Source organism: Myxocyprinus asiaticus, chromosome 16 (assembly GCF_019703515.2).
Source record: "Myxocyprinus asiaticus isolate MX2 ecotype Aquarium Trade chromosome 16, UBuf_Myxa_2, whole genome shotgun sequence".
In the NCBI taxonomy this organism is placed as follows: Eukaryota; Metazoa; Chordata; class Actinopteri; order Cypriniformes; family Catostomidae; genus Myxocyprinus; species Myxocyprinus asiaticus.
The window spans coordinates 2,593,048-2,615,236 of record NC_059359.1 but is presented as its reverse complement, the minus strand read 5'-3'; the positions used below and the strand labels follow the sequence as shown (position 1 = coordinate 2,615,236).

The following is a 22,189-nucleotide window of genomic DNA, read 5'->3' as shown; positions in this document are numbered from 1 at the left end:
TGTGTTCTGAAAGACCACAATAACTGGTTTCCACCCGAATCTTCTAAATATCTTTTTAGGTTAAAATATCTGTTTATTAAAGATGTGTAGTATTTTGGTCATAACAAAATAAACCTAAGCATTGATCTGTGTGATAACATTCTGTTCTGATTTCTGTTTTTCTGAATTGGTCCATTAATCATAGTTTTATGGGCAAGTAGACATTAGATGATTAATTATATCTAATGTGTGAGAATGTCAGTGAGATTGACAAATAATTTTTGTATTGCATACTTAAAACCAATATTTCATAACTATTCAGAAGCTGAATATAAACTAATATATATATATATATATATATGTGCCACCAAACGGAACTGCAATAATAAATTTTCTCGAAACTGCTTTCTGAATAGGCTCCCATCTGCTGTTGGTCAAACAAAGAAATAGCCCTGCCCCCCAGCTCACGCCATTGGCTTAGTAATGTTGTTGGGGCTGGTCTAAGCTGGTCTCTCAAAACAAACAGCAATTTTCAAAGCAACACAGTTCTCACAGTTTTAGAGAAGGTTACACCTATGAATGGCTTACTTATATTTGTCTCTGCATATTAAGATGGGATAAAGTATTTTAACTCAGAAAAAGTTGCATACTTCAGCTTTCAGTAATGTAAATGTTCTTATTCCTAAACATTCCCAAGGAATTCAATATAAAATGGCAAAGTTAAAAAAGGTGGTGCAAGTTTTGAAATTGTACAAGTGTACAATTTCAATTCTGATTTGATGAGCCACGTTCCAATCCTTATATTATATAACTGGTCCTGCCCCGACCCGCTCCGTGCGGGATTCGAACCGGCGTCTCCGGCATGGCAGGCAGGCACGGAGCCTTAAGGGTGCAGGCTCTAGCTAGTGTGCCTCTTGAGGCCAGGGGAGTGAAGCTTACACACTGCACAGCATGTACCAGCTGGTTCCCGTTACACTCACCCCCATCCCAGGTTTCGGCACCACTGTAACCAGTCCTGCACGACCTGCTCCAAGCGGGATTTAAACCGGGGTCTCCAGCATGGGAGGCGGGTGCGCTAACAAGGAAGCTTGCAGCCTCTAGTGTCAGTCGCTAGTGTGCCTTGAGGCCAGGGGAGTGAAGCTCAGCTGGCTCCCGTTACACTCACCCCCATCCCAGGTTTCGGCACCACTGTAAACGGTCCTCCCCGATCTGCTCCAAGCGGGATTTGAACCGGGGTCTCCGGCATGGGAGGCGACGCGCTAACAAGGAAGCTTGCAGCCTCTAGCATCAGTCGCTAGTGCGCCTCTTGAGGCCAGGGCAGGGAGGTTTATACACTGCACACCTACCTGTTGGCTTCTGTTACATTACATTAAAAAAATGTTTTTTTGGTTTTTTTGTTCACAATATCAAACTATTACACCACTCATTATTTTTGCAGTATTTAGTGTGTTTATTATACACTCATTTTCTGTATGGATTAACCTCTTTAACTCAGACTTTTTTGGGCAGCGACCTGCAATTTTTCACAAATATAAAAGCTCACTATTTACATATACTGTGTGGACTAACTGCAAAAAAGAAAAAAATTCAGAATCCACCTTCCATCACAAAATGCCGATCTGAAATGTAGGTGGCGCTCTAACGCATTTTAGTCCTCCCAGATGTGCTCGTCCATAGACATTCAGTCTACTTTTCAGTTCAAGCACCACCCTCATTATTTCATTGAATATCTCGGCCTCTGAGTGGACTAGAAGCTCAATCTAGGTGTCATTAGAAAGCTATTTTCTTAGAGATTTCATATTGCACTTTTTGATTTTTTTTTAATCTTTCAAACTGTGGTATTAGGGCAACAAAACAAACTGTACAGTCGCATTCCTGAGAATGAGAGCTTTCGGTTGATATATTTGTCTATTTGAATTTAATATTCATATTAATATTTCTACCAAATGACCTCTAGGTGGCGCTGATTTGTGACATGAATGCTTTCAGGCCTTATTTTATGTAACAAATGCAGAAGTTATGTTATCTCTGAAAAGTTCAGATTCTAAGCTTTCAAACAATACCCCGTATGACACGACTTGTGTATTCGGGAACATTTTAAGTGTAAACTTTTTTCACACCATTGATGGGGGCGCAGAGTTGAAAAGGTTAAAAAAAAAAAAAAAAAGCTGAATATCCATTTTTATTTCTAACACCAGTCAGAATTAAATGTACGTAATAAGCTTAAAAGAGACAATAAAAGTCAAGCCGAAGACAATCAAGGCTAGTATACACGGGTACATGAAAACTGACATTAAATACTTTTGTAAAGTTGACATGGTGTGATATGCTATACTCCATCTAAAACTATTTTAAACATCAATCATTAGCCAATTCTATTTCATTTATTATTATTTCTTTATAATTATGCATGCAGTGTCTATGACATTTTGATTCAGAGTACATTGCATATTTGTACTTTTAAAAATTAATGTCACGCCGCAGGACAATTTAAAAAGGCAAAATGGTGAGAAAAAAAAAACCCATCTAAAAAGGTACACATTACCGTATACATGAATTTTAACAGATCTTAAAACCCATGATCACATTATGCATCAACTAACCATATACACATTTCTGTAATACAAGCAAAAGTCCTTTAAAAGATGAATAAGAACCACAACACTACTTTGCATCCAAGTTTATTTTGAAATTCCTACTCCCTCTATACAAGAAAAAAAACGACTTTCCACAAAGGCAGCAGTGAACTCTCAATGATTTTAATGTTTAGGCCAGGTAAAAAATAAAAATAAAATAATAAAAATCACAGTGAAACCTTTCTTTTTCTTTAAATACTCCTGCTGTTTTCTTTGGCTGGGGTTTGGCGGACAGTTTTGACCATCGGGCCAAAGTCACAGAAGTTACAGTTCAAGCCAATGAAGCTACAGGCTTCAACTTTACGAAAGCCAATGCAGGAATGTTGTGTTATACTCTGATAACGGAAATAAAATTTAAAAAAATGAAACGAAATAAGAACAAGCCGCCAGCGTTTGCAACGCAGACCAAAAAATGACTTTTATATTTCATAAAATTGTATAGACAAAAAATAAACTACAAAAATGGAACTAGTAATATTACACAACAATTAAACACGTTTTCATTCAACTACACAAAGCCGAAGTTCTTGGTCTTGATGGCTAGTAAAAGTTTCTGTTTGAGAATCTGTTTGGAAGAGTAAAGTGGCACGTAAAGGCGAGAGATGCAGGTGTTGGCGGTGGGCAGGTGCTGGTCGTCTGGGGGGCGTATGGTGATGGAGGGCATGGGCTGAAATCCTTCTTCACTGGCCGGCAGAGACGGACTGGAGGTCCAGAAGTATACCTGCGGGTGTCAAACCAATTTAACTACAAAGATCTGCTTTAATGTCCATTTATTTCAAATTGTTTTGAGTTGAGAAATGGACATACCAGATCTTGCCTCTCGGTCATGCTCATCTTCTCAACAATGGACCAAAACCAACGCTTGAACTGCAGCAGCTTCTCTGCATTTTCACCTGGAGTTGAAAATATGAATAATAATAGGATTTAAAATGAATTAAAATTAAAACACTTTTCAATTAGGTAGGGGCACTCATGCCAATTTCTTGAAACTATGTTTTATCTTTGTTACAACATTTATTTATATTTACATACAGCACATTTATCCTGGAATAAAGATTTGATCATGACCTTGCTAACTCAAGATAGCCAAGCAGGTGATTCACTTTGAATTGATAAAAATTGTTTCCAAATAAAAATTCTCAAAAACTAACTATTGGTAATGACACCTAATGAACTCTTGAAAAAACCCCTCTTATACTTAATCAAATTTCTGTTCTTTAAATGGACACTTTCCGTGATAAATAGAAAATGTATTTGGGAAAAACTTGTTCTGTAAAATACTTTGCATGATGGTAATGACAGCAGTATTGGGGACAGTAATACTTTGTTATAGGAAAATATGAATTGAATACAAATAGCAAAATAATTTGATAAAAATATATTGTAATACAAAAAACATTTTTTTATTTTTTTATAAAAAGGTGTTTTTATTCTTAACAGGCAAATTGTAATTCGCATTTTAAAATAATTGTTATAAACTTATAAAGGGGAAGTTAAGTAGTCAGGGACAAGAACAATAAGAGGAATTGCACAAATTTAAACATATAACACTATACAAATTAAATAATTATAAAGAATAGAAATAAAATAGAAAATAGAAAAAGTGTGTGTGATGTGTTATATCACCCTCTTGTGGTCTCCCAACGCTATTACGCCAGACAGTTAAACAGGCCAACTAGGGGCCTGGGTAGCTCAGTGAGCAAAGACGCTGACTATCACCCCTGGAGTTCGCGAGTTTGAATCCAGGGCATGCTGGGTGACTCCAGCCAGGTCTCCTAAGCAACCAAATTGGCCCGGTTGCTAGGGAGGGTAGAGTCACATGGGGTAACCTCCTCGTGGTCACTATAATGTGGTTCTCGCTCTCGGTGGGGCGCGTGGCGAGTTGAGCGTGGATGCCGCGGTGGGTGGCGTGAAGCCTCCACACACGCTATGTCTCTGTGGCAACGCGCTCAACAAGCCACATGACAAGATGCGCGGTTTGACAGTCTCAGAAAGCGGAGGCAACTGGGATTCATCCTCTGCCACCCGGATTGAGGCGAATCACTACGCGACCACGAGGACTTAAAAAGCACATTGGGAATTAGGCATTCCAAATTGGGAGAAAAAGGAAAAAAACAAAAAACTAAAAAAAAAAAACAGGCCAACTGAGTGAATTGGAAAGCATGCAAATTGGGCTTCTAATTTAAATGTCGGCTAATTTTAATATATCAATGCCCCAAAAATATATAGATAAAATAACGTGCTGATCAATAATCAATATATATCGATATCCCTACAAAACATGCATCAAACTGTAGCAGACCAAACTTCAACCAAATAATCATACAGCATTTTCTGGAAACAGTCGCACCTGACTATGAGTCGCACCGGGTCAAAATCGCGTTGTTGAGAGAGAAAAACAACATCAAAAAACAAGAAAAGTCGCATCTCTGTATAGGTCACACTGACAGAGGCTGCATGCGGCAGGCATTAGGACTCTGGAGCAGCCGCACGACTTCACTTCAGATGCTCAAACGCACTCAGTGAAGATTACAGTCCCTCAGAATCTACACTTCGTATCATGGTGTTTTTGAGCTTGTTGAAAATGAGAATTTGCTTTAAGTAATCATGTGTAACAGTTTGTCATATTCTGTTTATGTTTCATGAAAGAAAAGCAACAAGCTAGGGCTGGGCGATATGGCTTCATCTCGATATTTTTCAGCAAACTGACGATATTCAATATATATCTCGATAATTGTTTTTGCTCTGAAATAGCGTAAGTGTTTGTTTTTACCAGAGGAACCATCATTTCATCTAAACAGCCACTGTAGCCGCGTTGAATTAATATTTCAAAGCCATTTAATAAAAATCTATTTAAAAACAACGAAGGCAAGTTTCACTAAATTAACACAAGGGAGAGTAAAATGTAATCATTTCCATTGATTTGCACGTTTGTACTTATATTTAACATACAATCGTATATGGAAGCTTAATAAAAATCTTATTTACCTTCATATATTTTTCTATGTGATTGGACATGGTGTGCAAAAACAACTTATTTTTTTGGAAACCAGATGAATATTGTATAGTACTAAATTATTACTGTGGAACCCAGTCAAGTTTATTATTATAATATCATCCTGAATTATTATTTTCTTATTTACTTCACCCTAAACTGGGTTTTTTATTTTGACACTGCAAGTGAGGTCATGTTTAGTGTTTCGTTTCATCTTCACCAGGAGCTTTTATTATAAAACAGAAAATGCAATGTTTGTTGGACAGTTATGAGTTTCGCATCTTGTGAACCGCTGTCAAACTCTCCTTTACTGTTCCGCATTTGTAGATTTGCATAATAACTTTATAGTGGTTACTAATGTTTGGAATTGTGCGAATGCTCGAACCTGCAGTACTGCCCATGAGCCCACGTGCGTGCACGCAGATCAGCGCGTCACTGGTTCATTCTGAAGCACACACAGACCATGTTTATCTGTCTGTTAAATAATCACATACAATCCGATCTTCATTTTGATGTTATTTTGATTAATTATACAGCCCTGAAGGATTGTGAAATTAGTCACCTGATGCACTCTATGAAACATAATGGCCATTTAAAAGGCTCATTAAAATCATCGCGATATTCACAATATTGTTGAATTTTATATCGTCAGCAAAATCATCACGATTATATCGTGGGTATTCGATGCACCGCCCAGTTCTAAAGTAAGCCACATCTGTTTATAACATCAGTAACTCTATGCTGTGCACAAATAAACAGCTTTTAGTCTACGACTAAAACAGAATGCCTGTTGTATTCTATTCATTCATTAACGTTAGTGACTGTCTTCCTGAGGATACTTGCAACCCTCTTTGCAATGTATTAATCATCCTGTTCATTGACTGAATGTTTTTACTATGAGTGCGATACATCATTGCTTCAACAATAATGTTATGATGACTGAATATTTAAACTGGTTGCATACAAGTACTTTATAAAGGCAAAATATTCTTAATTTGGCAACTTCTACCATCTCTATGACTGATCTGTTTTGGTGCACGCGTGTGTTTCACAGGCTGACATCAGTTACGTATAAATGATGCATGCAAGTCGCTTTGGACTATAAGTCGCAGGACCTTTTAGATGATGAAAACTGCAACTTATATTCCAGAAATCACACTTTAGTGGTTGACACTCCTGGGTGTTAGTAAGTATATTGAGTTTGTTGATTTATTGTTTGGTTTGCTTGTTTTGTTTACATGTACTGTTATGTTTCAGCATTGGCTGAAAGCACTTTATAGAGTAAACATGTTATTATTATTATTGTCATTATTAGTGGTAGTAACTCAGTAAGTCAATTGCATGACAGTGTCATGTCCTGCCAACATGGCTGCGCCCATGAGGGGGCAACTCGCTCCATGTAGAAAAGAAAAATAATTTTTATTTTTCCCCTTTTTCACCCAATTTGGAATGCCCAATTCCCAGTGCGCTTTTGAGTCCTCATGGTGACGTAGTGAGTCGCCTCAATCCGGGTGGCGGAGGACGAATCTCAGCTGCCTCCGCGTCTGAGACCGTCAATCCGCGCATCTTATCATATGGCTTGTTGAGCGCGTCGCCACAGAGACACAGTGCGTGTGGAGGCTTCACGCCATCCACGCTCAACTCACCACGCGCTCCACCGAGAGCGAGAACCACATTATAGCGACCACGAGGAGGTTACCCCATGTGACTCTACCCTCCCTAGCAACCGGGCCAATTTGGTTGCTTAGGAGACCTGGCTGGAGTCACTCAGCACGCTCTGGGATTTGAACTAGCGAACTCCAGGGGTGGTAGCCAGCGTCTTTTACCACTGAGCTACCCAAGCCCCACTCCATGTAAAATTAAAGGGTTTCTCATATGACTGGAACCTACAACTCATGTGTGTACATTTCCAAAAAAAAAAAAAAAACTATTCATGTGCAAAAACTAATTAGCAAAAACGTATTTAGTGCATCTTTAAATAAACACAGTAACAGTTCCAGAAACAGTTGTGTTATGTAGTCTAATGTTGTATTTCAGGCTGTTGAGATTTGACTTGAGATGGACGTTCATAACTTGTGCATAAGATTAATTCAGTAACCGATTTCTGACTGATGTATAAGTGTTTTTGATTCCCTTAAAAGAACCGGCTCATAAGAACCCTTTTAGGGTTTGTGTAGATTCAGTAGTCGACCCTAACCCTAACCCTGCAATGGTAACTGTTAGAGTACTTTAGTACAGTTTTCGGTTCGTATCAGTGGAAACCTACACGTGTGAGAACTGTCAACCGAAAGTCATGAAAATCATACGGTTCTGGTACTTTTAAAAAAAATGGAACCGGTTCTCGGTTCCCCAACTGTACTAAGCAGTCCTGGATTTTAGTGGCAATGTCTGCTTTTACTTCGTTCTCAAAAGTTTGAACAAAATATTTGAATCTTTGCTCTATCTTCTTCAATCTTCTCCCGTTCACTTTTGTCCCATGACTAATATACAGCAAAGTGCCCCAAAACTCTTGTTTTTCTCTCACATTTTGATGTTCAGCCATCTGTATCATGAGAGTGTGATTTAGTTGTTCTTTCTTGATTTTCTCTTAAAAAAATAAAATAAGATACAAATTTAAAGTGTTAGGGCATCTTAAAGTATTATTTTCTCATTTTTTTATCATGGTCAAAATGGGTCTTTTTCGTCCCTTCGTCAACAAATATTTGTCAGTAATTTTATTAACAATACATGGACGTACCTGATTCATCGTTGAAAGAGGTGAAACTAATAAGCATCTGGACGTTGACTTCTCCACAACCGTTGACCAGCAGTCTGAAGTCTTCTGCCGTCAGGTCCTCCAGAGCGTTCTTTGGAAGCACATCCAGGAGACCCTTCCTCATGGCCTTAAAGTTATCACAATATTCACAATGTTGCTTTATCTTTCTACGTTAAAAAAAATCACTGCAGATAAACTACGAATATTCCACATTTCACCCAGTGCACTCACATGCAGAGGCTGTTCTGCAACGACCAGCATCCTGTGCTCGGCATATCTCCTCACATACTCGTACACATTCAGAGGAGTCACAGGCATGTTCACTCCACCGGCCAACAGCTCCACCTACAGGTCAAACACAACACTATCAGACACATACACAGAACAGCTGCTCAAACGAGTTCCTCTTTATACAAACCGAGTATGTAGCTGGTACCTGTCCAGCTCCCTCCTCTTTACAGAGGTCAATAGCGAAGGCAAGATCCATCGCAGCGAACACTGCCTCCGCTTCCTCAGTCTGAGAGTGACGAATCAGCTGTCGCAGGCTCTCATACATCACCGGGTCAAAGAAAGCAAAGTCATGCCAGTTCACCTGCAGCAAAAGAGGACACATGTATCAGAACATACAAATCTACACCAGCATTCTGCAATGATTTTAGTTATTTGACACCTAGATTTTCACCTTCCTGCCGAGCAACACCTTGATGACATGTCTGTTCAGTGTGATTGGACAAAGCTCATTCTGCAGCAGACATAAGCCCAGTATTCTGGAGACAGGAGGGTAAAAAAATCCAGATTATTTGTTTGAATTTGACAAGATGCTGGAGCTTCAATCCCATGTAGATCTTTCGTTTGTACCTGCCGATGTTCCTGAAGCAGTTGAGTCTCGCCTCGGTGTTCTTGCCGGGCCGTGGGGAGTAGAAGCCCCTCTTACCCGGCTGATAGAAGAGAGGAGCATTATCATCTCCATCATCAGGGTCGTCCAGCTCCATATCCACCACACTGCGGGTTGAACCGTGTCTCTTCCTGTTCTCCTGCTGCAGAAATACAGAAATCACAATTAACCCTCCTATGGTATTCAGTGATTTGTTTACCTAAATAAATTGAGTAAAAATGGTCCCCTTTATCGGAGCAGTACAAGACTTGGTGACTTTTCCTCCATTTGCCATCTGAACATAAAAAAAAATTGGGCTCGATACGATAAGTCTAAGTGGTCGTAAAAAAAAACAAAAAAAAAAACGTTTTTTTGGTATTTGCGGTCAAAATTGACCGACCATTGAAAATGAATGGGAAAGACCAAAAAAAGAGCCATTTTTTTTATCTGTCAAATACAAATCAATAAATCAGCCACAATGCAGAAAAAAAACCAGACAGAAATTACATGGTGAGTCTATAAAACACCCAGACTGCAAAACATACATACACACCCACTCACACACAAACACACAAATGAACTGGTGAGACGACAACCCACAATGCCGAACACACACACACAAATACATTTTTACTAAAGTTTGAAATTGCAGAATGATTACTCTTACCTTTCTGTTTTATGCTCTAATTGAATTTTCTGAATTCTGCAGTTTATTTCAGTTTCTTGATGTTCATTTTCTTGACATTATTATGCATTTACTTTGAGTTATGAAATTGTTATGTTTGAAATAATTATTGGTAGAAAAATGCTTATTCTGTGTCTTCTCTTTGTAACACCATGGTCAGGTTTGATTGCAAACAATGACATTAACAACAACTACAAAAACTGACACTTCAAATCCATTTTAAAAAGCTAAACTTTGACAAATAATAGTTTTATAATGTCTAAATATATATCCAAATGCATATCTTGTGATAAAATATTAATTAGGTTACAATAAGTCATCAGATTACACAGTATGTGGCTACAGTCATATACTGACTGTTACTGGCATGACATGATTTTCAAGTCATGTTATTTATATTTTGTTCACCAGATGGCAGCAATCTGCCTCCAGTATGTCACATTCTCATATTTTCTTCATTTCAACTTAAATTCTGATTTATCCTTATTTGTATATTCAAATCAATGGTAAAATTTTGAAATTTACATGTAAATAAGATCAAAATAGTATAAAATCCCAAAGGAAATGTATAATTATGTTCTTACTTCAGGGAGGAAATAGTATTATCATCATCATCATAAAAAAAATAAAATAAATAAATAAATAATTAAAAAAAAAGTGTTTCTCATCTGACCCTTCCGGTCAAAAATGACCGCGAACACCAAAGGTAGGTGCCATTTATCAGTACCACAGGAGGGTAAAAACAGATCATGGAAGGCTATGTCTTGTATGAAGCAAATTATTTCTTAATAGGGATGGGAAACGCAAGGAAAATAAATACACTTTTGCTGTGGCACTGTAGATTGAGTAGTGGTGCAGGAAACACAGTCACTATTTAAGTACAATGTTGCATCGCATTAACGAAAACAAACATCATAAATCATTACTCAACATACCTGTGCTTTTTCAGGAGCGTCGAGCAGACCGAGGTCCAGTATACTGTCAGCACCATTTTCCCTGTGAAAGGGAAAGTAGTACCCTAAGTTTTTTTTACCCTAAGCATTACTGTAATTAAATTTGGTCAGAAATGTGCTTAAAGTCCATGAAAGTACTATCACAAAAAATCTTAATGCACCTAAAGATAGTCTTCATTCTCTTTATGCAAAATATTATCTTGATTTGGAGGTGAACTGACTCATACATGTTCTAAAGGGGTTTCATGAGATTGACCTCTGACCTTCCATGTGTTATGAGGAGCTCCATGGCTTCCTCCACACGAGCTCTGAGCGAGTCTTCACTGGCCAGCAGCAGCAGCAGTTGAGCAGGGGAAAGTTCCAGCAGCATCCCTGTGATTTTACTAGCAAATGCCTGTGAACCAAAACACACGCTCAAAGTTAAACCATTTTACAAAAGCTCCATTTATTCCTATAATATCAATTTCTCCGTTACCAAACTATAATTTAAAGTAGTACCGGCTGCATGGTGTGCACTCGAGGGTACAGTCTCTCTCCTAGAGCTTGTCTGTGAGCGGGCAGCGGCTCCGGTTCATCACTAGGGTTCCCTTCTGATGCAGGCCTGAACGGCCGAGTGTCGATGGACAGCTGTCTCCTCGAGTCTCTGTGGAAGAAACAAATGCAAGATGGAGAAATTCAATGTCTGTATCATTATACTATGTTGTGGGACAGGCCTATGGCTGAGTAATATAGCTAAAAATAATTATCTAAATATTTGTCAGCCTTTGAGATTTTCTAATATGTATTTTCTCTGATAATTTCAGAGGAACAATAATTTCAACCAAACAGTAATTGTTCTTAAGTAAAATGTAGACAGAAGTGCAGTGTAGGAGTTCAGGTGAACTCACCGGTCTCTGTCTCGTCTGGATGCAGCTCTCAGTCCTCCACTCCTCCTCTCACGTTCACGATCTCTATTCCTCAACCGCTGCATAAGATCTAGAAACAAACAGAAAAACATGAGCATCACTTTCACTATAACAGATACACTTTCTGTGCAGCTTTGCAAATAAAAAAAAAAAAAAGAAAAAAAAAAAGACTGTGCTTGATGGATTTTCATGTGCTTCAAATGTACAAATACCCAAATTGAGTAAATACAAAAAGAAAAATATTTACTGTAAAGAAAAAAAAAAGAAAAAAAAAAAAACTTGAAAAATGCCAATTGGAATAAAAAATAAAAAAAATAAAAAAACATTATACATTAAAAGACCAATTTTCCATGAAAATGTTTTCTGATCAAAATAGTTTCACTAAACATGATAAAAGCCAAATTAACAAAAATGTTTTCTGATAAAAATATGAATGTTTCATTAAACATGAAAAACACAATTTACGTAAAAGTTCAGACAGTAAAAGTTTCATTAAACATGAAAAATGCCAAATTTAAGTAAAAAAATTTCTGATAAAAATATGAAATAGTTTAAATTAAAATGACAAATTTACATGAAACTTTCATATTTTTATCAGAAAACATTACGTAAATTTGCCGTTTTTCATGTTTAATTGAAAGTTTCGTATTTTTATCAGAACATTTTAAATTAAACAAAAAACAGCAAATGTACAATTTTAAAAATACAAAAGTTCTTCAATAAACATGAAAAAATGCCAAATTTATATTACAAAAAATTCTAAAAAAAAAATAAAAATTTAAACATGAAAAATCGTATTTCTATCAGAAATTATTTTTTGGTAAATTTGGCAATTTTCATGTTTAATCTTACTTTTTTTCAGAATTTATTTTAACATGCCAAAATTATGTAACAAGTTGTTAAAAACATTAAATATTTTTATTATACACAAAATAAATAAATACACAAAACAAGTCTCATTAAACATGAAAAACGGCAAATGTACATAGTTTCATGATAAAAAATAAAATTAAAAAAAAAAAAGGAAAAACTTCCGATTAAGAATTTGTTCCGTATTTTTTTAACATGAACATGATCTCTTGGTTGCAGGTGAGCAGAGTTGGACTGACAATGTCTCGATCCCCCTCTTCTCCCTATTGTTTCCTATATACTAATAATAAAAAAAGAATTAAACGTATACGTACTGCTAGCCTGCATGCCCTTGCTGACACTTTGCACACAGTCCAGATTGGGAAGCTTGTCGTTGGAGAGGAAGGCCTGCGCGATAGCCGTATAAAAACTGCGTGCCACTCCGCTGCCCTCTCCTGGTTCATCCTTGAAAGTGACTTTAACACGGTGTACAGCCATGGGTGTAGTGGTGCAGCGACGGCCAAAGTGAGCGTTGAGCTGTCTCATGGTCTGCTGAATGAGCTGCTCTCGGTCTCGGTCCACCTCTAGAGCAAGATCACGAGACTGAAGGTTCCTCAGCTTCTCCATCTCACGCCTGAACTTTGACTCCTTCACCTCAAAACCACCCAGTTCAGTAAGTATCTGCAACATTCAGAACCATGTAGATTTATCAATGAAAATAAGCAGACACGATTGAAACGTAAGACGATATCTAAAGACAACGCTGTGCTTTGAGCTGTACTTACAGATCCTGGTTCTGCACCCACGTCCTCCATGAAGACACGTCCAAACAGCTCGAGAGAGAGCCGCCAGCGGCCGAGCAGCATGTCATGAGAGATCACCATCCCCATAAAACTACAGTGTGGACTGGAGGAAAACCAACAAGAAACCACATCAGAAACCTCAACCAAAAGATCCACTCATCCAAGGTTCAATAAAGTGACTGCTTACATAAATGTGGGAAGGGGCGGGCCATCACTCTCTGTCAAACCAATCTCTGCAAGGAGGCTGCTCTTTAACTGGGCCGCCAGATCGTGAGGGGAGGGGCCTGCCTTGGAAGCATCCATGTTCTGCTCTGCGGTGGGCTGTTCCTCAACGCCCCTCTGCCGAGACTCCATACTCATCACATTCTTCATGTTTGCCGAATATGACATCTTTGTGGGTAGAATCTGGGATGATGATTACCCACAATAATTTTTGTGTTGATGTGCCTATGTTAAGTCACTCAAAATGACTGCACTAAGAAATCGCAAATATCGCAATAAGACTGTATTGACACAGGCCTACTTAAGCAGTATTTACCTGCAGGCAATTCATGTCCACAGTCAGATCTGTGAGACCTTTGCTGGCCATGTATGAAGACGAATAAAGACCTTGACTCGGCCGTCCAAACAAATCCTCCTTCCTGGCATTGGGCTGTGAGATGAAGACAACAACAACAGTGTTACATTCAATCATCTGAAATGACATCACAAACATGGCCTCCACTACAGAAGACAGAGCAGGTAAAGGCCTTCACTAGCCTGCAGGAGATGAGGCTGGTCAGCCAGAGGAATGGCCTCAGCGAGCGGGACTTCAAACGGGTTGGGAGGGATGCATCCCAGGAAGGTCATGGAGTCTGAGCGGCGGAAGAATGGATGATGTTGTCCCGTCTCAGCCGGGACCGTCTCCTCTTCCTTATCCTGCAGGGTGGAGCCTGAGGAGCATGAGCAGAACAAATTAATCAGGATGATTTAGCAATTTCTGAAGAACATGTCAGTGTAAAATTCTGCAGCAAAGAACAACAGATGAACTCACTCTGATTGGTGTCTTCGTCATTCTCGTGCTCTGAGTCCTCGTTGTCCAACCCGAGTTCGAGCAGCTCTCGATTCCTGAATTAGCAGACAGCAGGATGCAAAACGTCATTAGAAGTCTCACTTTCTCCCACACAACCCCATAACATTAGACAGCCCACACTAGGACTGGGTGATATATTGAATATTCATGGAATATATGCAACTCAAAATTATTGGAGCATTAAGAGAGAGCTGTTTTAATATCGTCTTTCTACTTCAGTAGCAAAATGGCAATAAAGTTGATTCATTTACGTGAATCAGTACAAACGCTTTCAATGCAATAATATGTAGGCAAATATTGCTATTTGTTACCATGTATTAATGGAGGACAAAACCAGCAAAAATAATAAATAAATAAATCCACATAATCATGCATAAATACATAAATAATATGGATGCACCGGTATGAACATTTTTGGCCGATGCTGATATATGTCAAAAAAAATATATAAATTAATTAAAAAAAGACAATAGGTTGATAACGGCATGTTGCCACTTATTTTGGATGGTTTCCCTCATCATGTAGCCTATAGTAAAGTACTTTTATTTATTTATTTTTTAACATGAGAACAAGAAAAAAATAAAAATATAATATGTTCTTAAGAGTGCCAACCCTTCTACATATTGTGGCTATTATTATTTCTGGATTGTGCATTTGAAATGACAGTTTTTACAAAGTGTTACTAATTAATTGAAAATAAACCATCGTTTATTGATTTGTTTTTTTCCATTATTTTCATGTTTATTACCGATATGCAGATGGTATTAATTTGGTCAATAATTGGCCAATAAATAATAAGGACAGGGAAAAAAAAAATGATGGTTACAAATTGCGATTCTTGAGACAAAAATTACAAACGGGTTTACTAGTTTCTTCTCTTTAATTCTTTACGTTCAGTCATTTAATGCGCCGCTGTTGCAGCAATCAAAGTGCCGCTTGTTAACTGTTGGAAGTAAAATCCTTTAACAGACATTTCTTTTGGATTCTTTTGTGTCGAAGCACCTGATGCATGCATAAATCCTCCTCCCCCTTCACATCTGACACAATAGTTATAATTCATGTTTCACCGCTGTTTTAACAAACTGTAATTGTGAGTGCATCTTGAATTATTAGGACTGATTCTTTAATTTATTTATTTTTTATTTCCTCCCTAATTTGGAATGCCCAATTCCCAATGTGCTCTAAGTCCTCGTGGTGGCGTAGTGACTCGCCTCAATCCGGGTGGCGGAGGACGAATCTCAGTTGCCTCCGCATCTGAGACTGTCAATCCACACATCTTATCACGTGGCTTGTTGAGGGCGTTACCGTGGAGACGTAGCGCGTGTGGAGGCTTCATGCTATTCTCTGCGGCATCCACGCACAACTCACCACACGCCCCATTGAGAGCGAGAACCACATTATAGCGACCACGAGGAGGTTACCCCATGTGACTCTACCCTCCCTAGCAACCGGGCCAATTTGGTTGCTTAGGAGACCTGGCTGGAGTCACTCAGCACGCCCTGGATTCGAACTCGCGACTCCATGGGTGGTAGTCAGCGTCAATACTCGCTGAGATACCCAGGCCCCCTAGGATTCACTCTTAATATATCAGCAAATAAAACTGTAATAACATAACGGCAAACGCTCTGGGAGAATGCAGCTGTGCAAAGGTGATGCTCTGAAATGATGCTTAAGCCATTTCATTTTACTAATACATCTTGTTTCCTTTCCTTGCATCTTTTCCTCATATCCTAACAGGGAGCTGACAGGACGCCAAGGAAAGTGTGCAAGAAAAGGGACAGTTTTAGAAATAAGAAGCCATAGACGCGAGAGTCGCTGCGATGTTTCTTTGCCGGTTCTGCACCATTTGTTTTTTTGTTTGATCAACAACTGAAGAACATATTGAAATAGACATCATAAAGCAAGTTTGTGCATTACTAAAAGCCAAACATTGTGGCCATTTCACAACATTTAAAAGTCATGTTTTTTATTAACAAATTCTGGAGTACAAAAAGAGACAAATACAGTTAGAAAATCAGTTTTGTACCATATACTGCAACAGTTAGGATACCTTAACCCTGGTTTGGCCCTTCAAACACAAGCGTCACATCGGTCAAACCCTGAGGCGGTGGTGTGCACGCATCCACCTATGCTTGTGCTGCTCATCACGGACACGATCGGCCGAACAAAATGCTTGTTCAACTAACACTGAAATGTACTAAATCGTTCATGTGGATGTATATTTGTGCATTTATTTATTATTTTTGCAGGTTTCGTTCTCCATATGTATTGTTACATTGGTGCATTATACATTTTAAATCTACTTGACAACAATGGATGAAATAATGGTTCCTTCGATACTTGAGACTTTGCAACCTTTTAAGCTATTTCAGAGCAAAACACAATAATAATGAGATTAACATTAAACTGATAAAATGCTCTTTTTAAGGTGAGTTTACCTCTTCCTGTCCATCTGAGTGGTGTCAAGTGTAGTCTGTAGATTCATGGCTTTGATCCAATAGATGAGGGCCTGGAAGACGTAAGCCACGTGTTTGAGCGAGCACACATCCAACACGGGTAAAACATCGGAGTGTTCGTCGTTATGTGAACGCATCAGAGACAGGGCGTAGTTTAAGAAGTCTCCACGTGCTGACATCATCCCCTGACGAGCTGTCAGAAGCGTGGCAGCACGCCTGAAAAACAAAGTACAATGTGCTTTGTATGGAAAGAGTGTATACAAGTCATTCAGGTTTGGAATGACATGAGCAATTGATGACCAAATGTATTTTTGTGTGAACTATTCCTTTAAATTCTGGACAAGTTGAAACATAAGTAAATGCTAATGTTAAGGCCTCACCTTCGACCCTCGAGAGTACGGAGGCTGGCCTCTTCACGTGCAGTCATGCGTTCCCTGCGGCCTGCATGTTGGGATGCATGCAGCGGGTGGCTGGGGTGACCAGGATCGCCAGCTGAGGACAGAGCTGATCCATACCGCAGCTGAGCTTCTGTAGAGTCCATGATGGACACCATCCAGTTCCAGGTGGGGATCAACTTATCCTCTACAAAATTCTGAAGAGAAGTAAATTAATCTTTTAAAAAGATCCCACAAAATCATTATTGAACGTTTGTGGCATCCAGTGCATGTCTTTTAGATTTGGAATAATAAATGTATGCTAGTTTGACAAAACTCTATGCTATTCTCTCTATTGCTTTCGAAGTTTGCTTGAGTAATGCTCACCTGCAGGTTAACAGCATCCTGATAGGTGAGTTTAACAGCAGCAGGGTACTGCGAGTAGACCAGGTGATTGTATTTGGGTATAAGGCTCATGAGGTCAGAGATCTGGCGTATGACGATGCTGTACGCTCGGGCCAGGCTGCTGGCAGACGTCAGGTAGCTGCTGGAGTTACTGGCTTCCAGGGCTGCAGCGGCTGCAGCTGCACTGGTGCTGATGGCGCTGCTGCGTCGCAGGTTTGATGGATCGATGTAGATAAGCCCCGTGGAGCTCGCTGGAGGATATTCAAAGGCCACATTACAATTATTACCCATGATTTACAATTACTTGCACTGATGATTACTACTACTACATAACTAGAGAGGCAGAGCGATATATTTAATTTTAACTATATATTTACTAGAGTTTAGTGCATTTAAGCCATTAAGTTTCCTAAAGTCCATGCCATTTGACTAGTTTCATGATCCTTCCATGTCTTGCTGTTTTAATATCATATCTAATTTAAATTTTAGCAGTTAAAATGGTGTAAGAGTTCGATTAAGTTCGATTCACTTCTGTGAATCAGTTCAAAATGTCCTTTTCAATGAATATAATCAAAACTCTGATTCATAGATTTGTTCGTGTCGTCACTCAAAAAATGTTCATAAAAATCGTAACATTTTTTATACAATGAAATGTTCAAGAAAGGTTTATGTAGGTATATATTGCCGTTTAAATACAATTATGCACAACATGCTTTTATTTTAAATGTATTTTAAAACACCTGAAACCCTATAGGTGTAATATCCTTTTCAAATAAAGAGTCAATGACGTGACCACGTCTAATAAATTAAATACACTACAAATGCAATTCACACAAAACAATTACTTGAATACACCTCTTCTATGATGAACACATTTTCAATTACTGAGATTAAAGTCATTTTGATATTTTTTCTGGGGCTTAAAGTAAAAAATATCATTTGGTGTAATCAGCTGAGGTTGCATACTCTGATTTTTCGTTGGACCACATTTAGCTTTGATTACAGCGCGCATTTGTCATGGCATAGTTTCAACAACCTTAAGCAACGTCACAACATTTATTTCCATCCAGAGCTGCATTAATTTTGGCCGAGATCTTGTATTGATAATGGGAGAGTCGAACCACTCCCTAAAGTCTTCTCCAGCACATCCTTAAGACTTTCAATGGGGTTAAGTTCGGGACTCTGTGGTGCCCAATTCATGTCTGAAAATGATTCCTCATGCTCCCTGAACCTCTCTTTCACAATCTGAGCCCGATTAATCTTTGCATTGTCATCCTGGAATATGCCCGTGCCATCAGGGAAGACAAAATCCATTGATGGAATAACCTGGTCATTCAGTACATTCAGGTAGTCAGCTGACTTCATTTTATTGCTGCATAACATTGCTGAGCTTCAACCTGACCAATTGAAGCAACCCCAGATCATCACACTGTCTCCAGAGACTTGTACAGAGGGCACTATGCATGATGGGTGCATCGCTTCATGTGCTTCCCTTCTTACCCTGACGTGCCCATCGCTTTGGAATAGGGAAAATCTGGACTCATCAGACCACATGACCTTTTTCCATTGCTCCACAGTCCAATCTTTATGCTCTCTAGCAAATTAAGTTCCTTTTTCCGATTAGCCTCACTAACAAGTGGCTTTCTTGTGGTCACACAGCTGTTTAGTCCCAATCCTGTACGTTCTCGTCACATTGTGCATGTGGAAATGCTCTTACTTTCACTATTAATCATAGCCGTGAGCTCTACTGTCGATTTTTTACAATGTGACTTCACCAAGCATTTATAGTGATCTCCAATCGTGATCCAACATTTTTTTCCGACCACATTTCTTCCGTGAAGCTGACGGTTCACCACTATCCTTCCAGGTTTTAATAATGTGTTGGACAGTTCTTAACACAATTCCAGTGATTTCAGAAATCTCCTTAGTTGTTTTCTTTGCTTGATGCAGGCCAGTAATTTGCCCCTTCTGAAACAGTAACATCTTTTCCACGACCACGGGATACGTCATCTGACATGTTTAAGAAATGAGAAGCTACACACTGCATCAGTTAGGGTTAAAAGAATTGTTGCCAGCTGAAACATATTAATCACTGCAATAATGATCCAATTATAGACTCTTAAGTATCTGCTTAATTAAATCCAAATGGTTACTTTTTTTAGCCAGGCAGTGTAGATTTATAAAAATGTATAATATATATATATACACACACACACACACACTAGTGTCCTACACAAGCAACTCAAGAAATTGAAGATGTTTGGCAGGTGATGGCAGATACCAACCAGCAGGTGTGGAAGAGCTTGATGGGGCTCCTCCAGCTGAGCGCTGGCTGGGTGTCGTGCGAACAGCCCACTGCATGGAGCGCGGTGCCTGGGCAGCACTGTTAGCATGTGCCGAGCCTGTAGTTCTCTCTAACGGCTCATCCAACAGGAATGTCTCCTGGTCCACGTCATCACTCTGACTGCTGCTGCTGTCCGAGTCACTGGAGTCATTCGACTGCGAGTCGTCCTCGGAGAAGAATGCAGGAACACTGCTCGCACCTGCAGGAAACAGACAGACAAAACAGCACACATTACAATCAAAAACCAACATTCTGTCATCATTCTCTCACCCTCCTGTTGTACCAAACCTATGACATAGAAGACACATGAGTTTGGAACAACATGGGGGTGAGTGAATTCTCATTTTTGGGTGAACCATCTCTTTAAAGGTGAAGCGTTAAATTTCTGCGGCACTAGTGACACCAGACAGAATGGCAATCTGTTTGAGCAGCCTGAAATCTTGTCATTATTTTTGCCATTCTGTTTGGAGCTGTTATGATTTGAAGTATCATTCATGTCTGTAGCACAAACGGGGCGGGATGAGTTATGCAGCAGTGTAATACTTTGGGTTTGTTCAAATAGTAAGTGACGCTTGCCTTAGCAAACCGCACAAATATGAGGGCAAACCAAAAATGCGATTTTGACAGTCAAATTCAAGCACCTGCTTCAGATCCAGCAGTGGCAGCAGTCACAACGCTCCTTCGGCCACTTGCATTGTCCTGGTTGCTATGGTTACTCTCACTGTCACTCTCAGTCTCAGCAGCAGCCAATAAATCCAGCTCCATGTCACTCCCTACAAGGAAAGAAATAAGTGACTGTTACATTTGTGAATCAGTTGGACTGATTTATTAAACAGAACCTGCTCTTTAGATTCACGGGCCACACTATGTTTGTTGTTGTATGCAGCAAGGACAAAGCAACATGAAAATTTTAAATAGTAGTGCAGGAAACATAGGCATATAATCTAAGCCCAAAGCACTGAACCTGCATGGCTAGATTTTGTCTGCGTATGTGCCTGGAATTATTTGCATTAATTAGTGGGTCCATAAGATGGCAACACTCTAAACGACACTAAACGCTTGCATAAAAATCATAGTATACTTTGGGATAAAAGATAACTGAGTGCAGATGTTTTCTAATCCATTGCCAATAGCAACTTGATTATACATTGTCACATTTTTCTTTGTGACGTGACCATTTTAGTCACATTCTGAAAGAGAACGGTCACAATGATTATAAAAGATGAAGAGCAAGCAGCTGTGTGCTCACCATCCTCATCATGTTCATCATGTTGTCCTTCAGCCTCTGCGTTCTCCTCCCCCTGTTCCTCCTGGTCGTCATGGTGATCCTCCTCACCTGCAACACCCTCTACCACCTCCACCTGAACAGGTGAAGAGACAGGTAGCATTCAGAGAAAGAATGAAGAAACAATAGCACTCCATGGAGATAAAACATATCACGTGGCTTGTTTAGCGAGTTACCGGAGACATAGCGCGTGTGGCATCCACGCACAACTCACCACGTGCCCTACTGAGAGCGAGAACCACATTAGGGCGACCACAAGGAGGTTAACTCAATGTGACTACCCACCCTAGCAACGGGGCCAATTGGTTGCTTAGGAAGCCTGACTGCAGTCACTCAGCACGCCCTGGATTCAAACTTGTGACTCCAGGTGTGGTAGGCAGCGTCTTTACTTGCTGAGCTACCCAGGCCCACCCCGATGGAAATACTTGTTAAACAGAGAGCCTGATTACACATCTTTTCATTGGTCATTTTGTTCAGGTGGAGTGGTGGTGGCGTAGTGGACTAAAGCACTGAACTGGTAATCAACTGGTTCAATCCCCACAGCCACCACCACTGTGTCCTTGAGCAAGCCACTTAACTCCAGGTTGCTCCAGGGGGATTGTCCCTATAATAAGGGCAATGTAAGTCGCTTTGGATAAAAGCATCTGCCAAATGCATAAATGTAAATTTTGATGCACAATACAAACAGTAGGAAGAGGTCATCGGACAGCGACGAAATGCATGCAACAGATCTACAGATGTACACATTTGTGGATTGTCGTGTGCATTTGTGAGATGTTTTGATACTGTTTTATCTCCATAGACCACTCCCATATCTTG

The 22,189-nt window shown here is 39.4% G+C and overlaps 1 protein-coding gene across 5 annotated transcripts in view; it reads right to left on the bottom strand.

The window, feature by feature from the left end:
- Positions 1 to 2,349: 2,349 nt before the first annotated feature.
- Positions 2,350 to 22,189, bottom strand: part of LOC127453594 (E3 ubiquitin-protein ligase UBR5-like) — an 82,707-nt gene continuing 62,867 nt past the window's right edge. For 3 of the 5 annotated variants that reach the window (XM_051720065.1, XM_051720068.1, XM_051720067.1), the window contains 23 exons: positions 21,335 to 21,446; positions 20,727 to 20,858; positions 20,027 to 20,284; positions 17,724 to 17,992; positions 17,343 to 17,554; positions 16,945 to 17,178; positions 14,468 to 14,541; positions 14,194 to 14,366; positions 13,973 to 14,086; positions 13,622 to 13,839; positions 13,417 to 13,537; positions 12,967 to 13,312; positions 11,765 to 11,852; positions 11,376 to 11,520; positions 11,141 to 11,271; positions 10,860 to 10,920; positions 9,224 to 9,402; positions 9,048 to 9,132; positions 8,802 to 8,957; positions 8,597 to 8,710; positions 8,348 to 8,492; positions 3,423 to 3,508; positions 2,350 to 3,336 (listed from right to left, as the gene is read on the bottom strand). In XM_051720065.1, coding sequence (XP_051576025.1) covers positions 3,124 to 3,336; positions 3,423 to 3,508; positions 8,348 to 8,492; positions 8,597 to 8,710; positions 8,802 to 8,957; positions 9,048 to 9,132; positions 9,224 to 9,402; positions 10,860 to 10,920; positions 11,141 to 11,271; positions 11,376 to 11,520; positions 11,765 to 11,852; positions 12,967 to 13,312; positions 13,417 to 13,537; positions 13,622 to 13,839; positions 13,973 to 14,086; positions 14,194 to 14,366; positions 14,468 to 14,541; positions 16,945 to 17,178; positions 17,343 to 17,554; positions 17,724 to 17,992; positions 20,027 to 20,284; positions 20,727 to 20,858; positions 21,335 to 21,446 — 3,666 coding nt within the window. In that variant the 3' untranslated portion in view covers positions 2,350 to 3,123. Of the gene's footprint in view, positions 3,337 to 3,422; positions 3,509 to 8,134; positions 8,197 to 8,347; positions 8,493 to 8,596; positions 8,711 to 8,801; positions 8,958 to 9,047; positions 9,133 to 9,223; positions 9,403 to 10,859; positions 10,921 to 11,140; positions 11,272 to 11,375; positions 11,521 to 11,764; positions 11,853 to 12,966; positions 13,313 to 13,416; positions 13,538 to 13,621; positions 13,840 to 13,972; positions 14,087 to 14,193; positions 14,367 to 14,467; positions 14,542 to 16,944; positions 17,179 to 17,342; positions 17,555 to 17,723; positions 17,993 to 20,026; positions 20,285 to 20,726; positions 20,859 to 21,334; positions 21,447 to 22,189 lie in introns of all 5 variants that reach the window. The other 2 variants (XM_051720069.1, XM_051720066.1) reach the window with 2 other exon arrangements.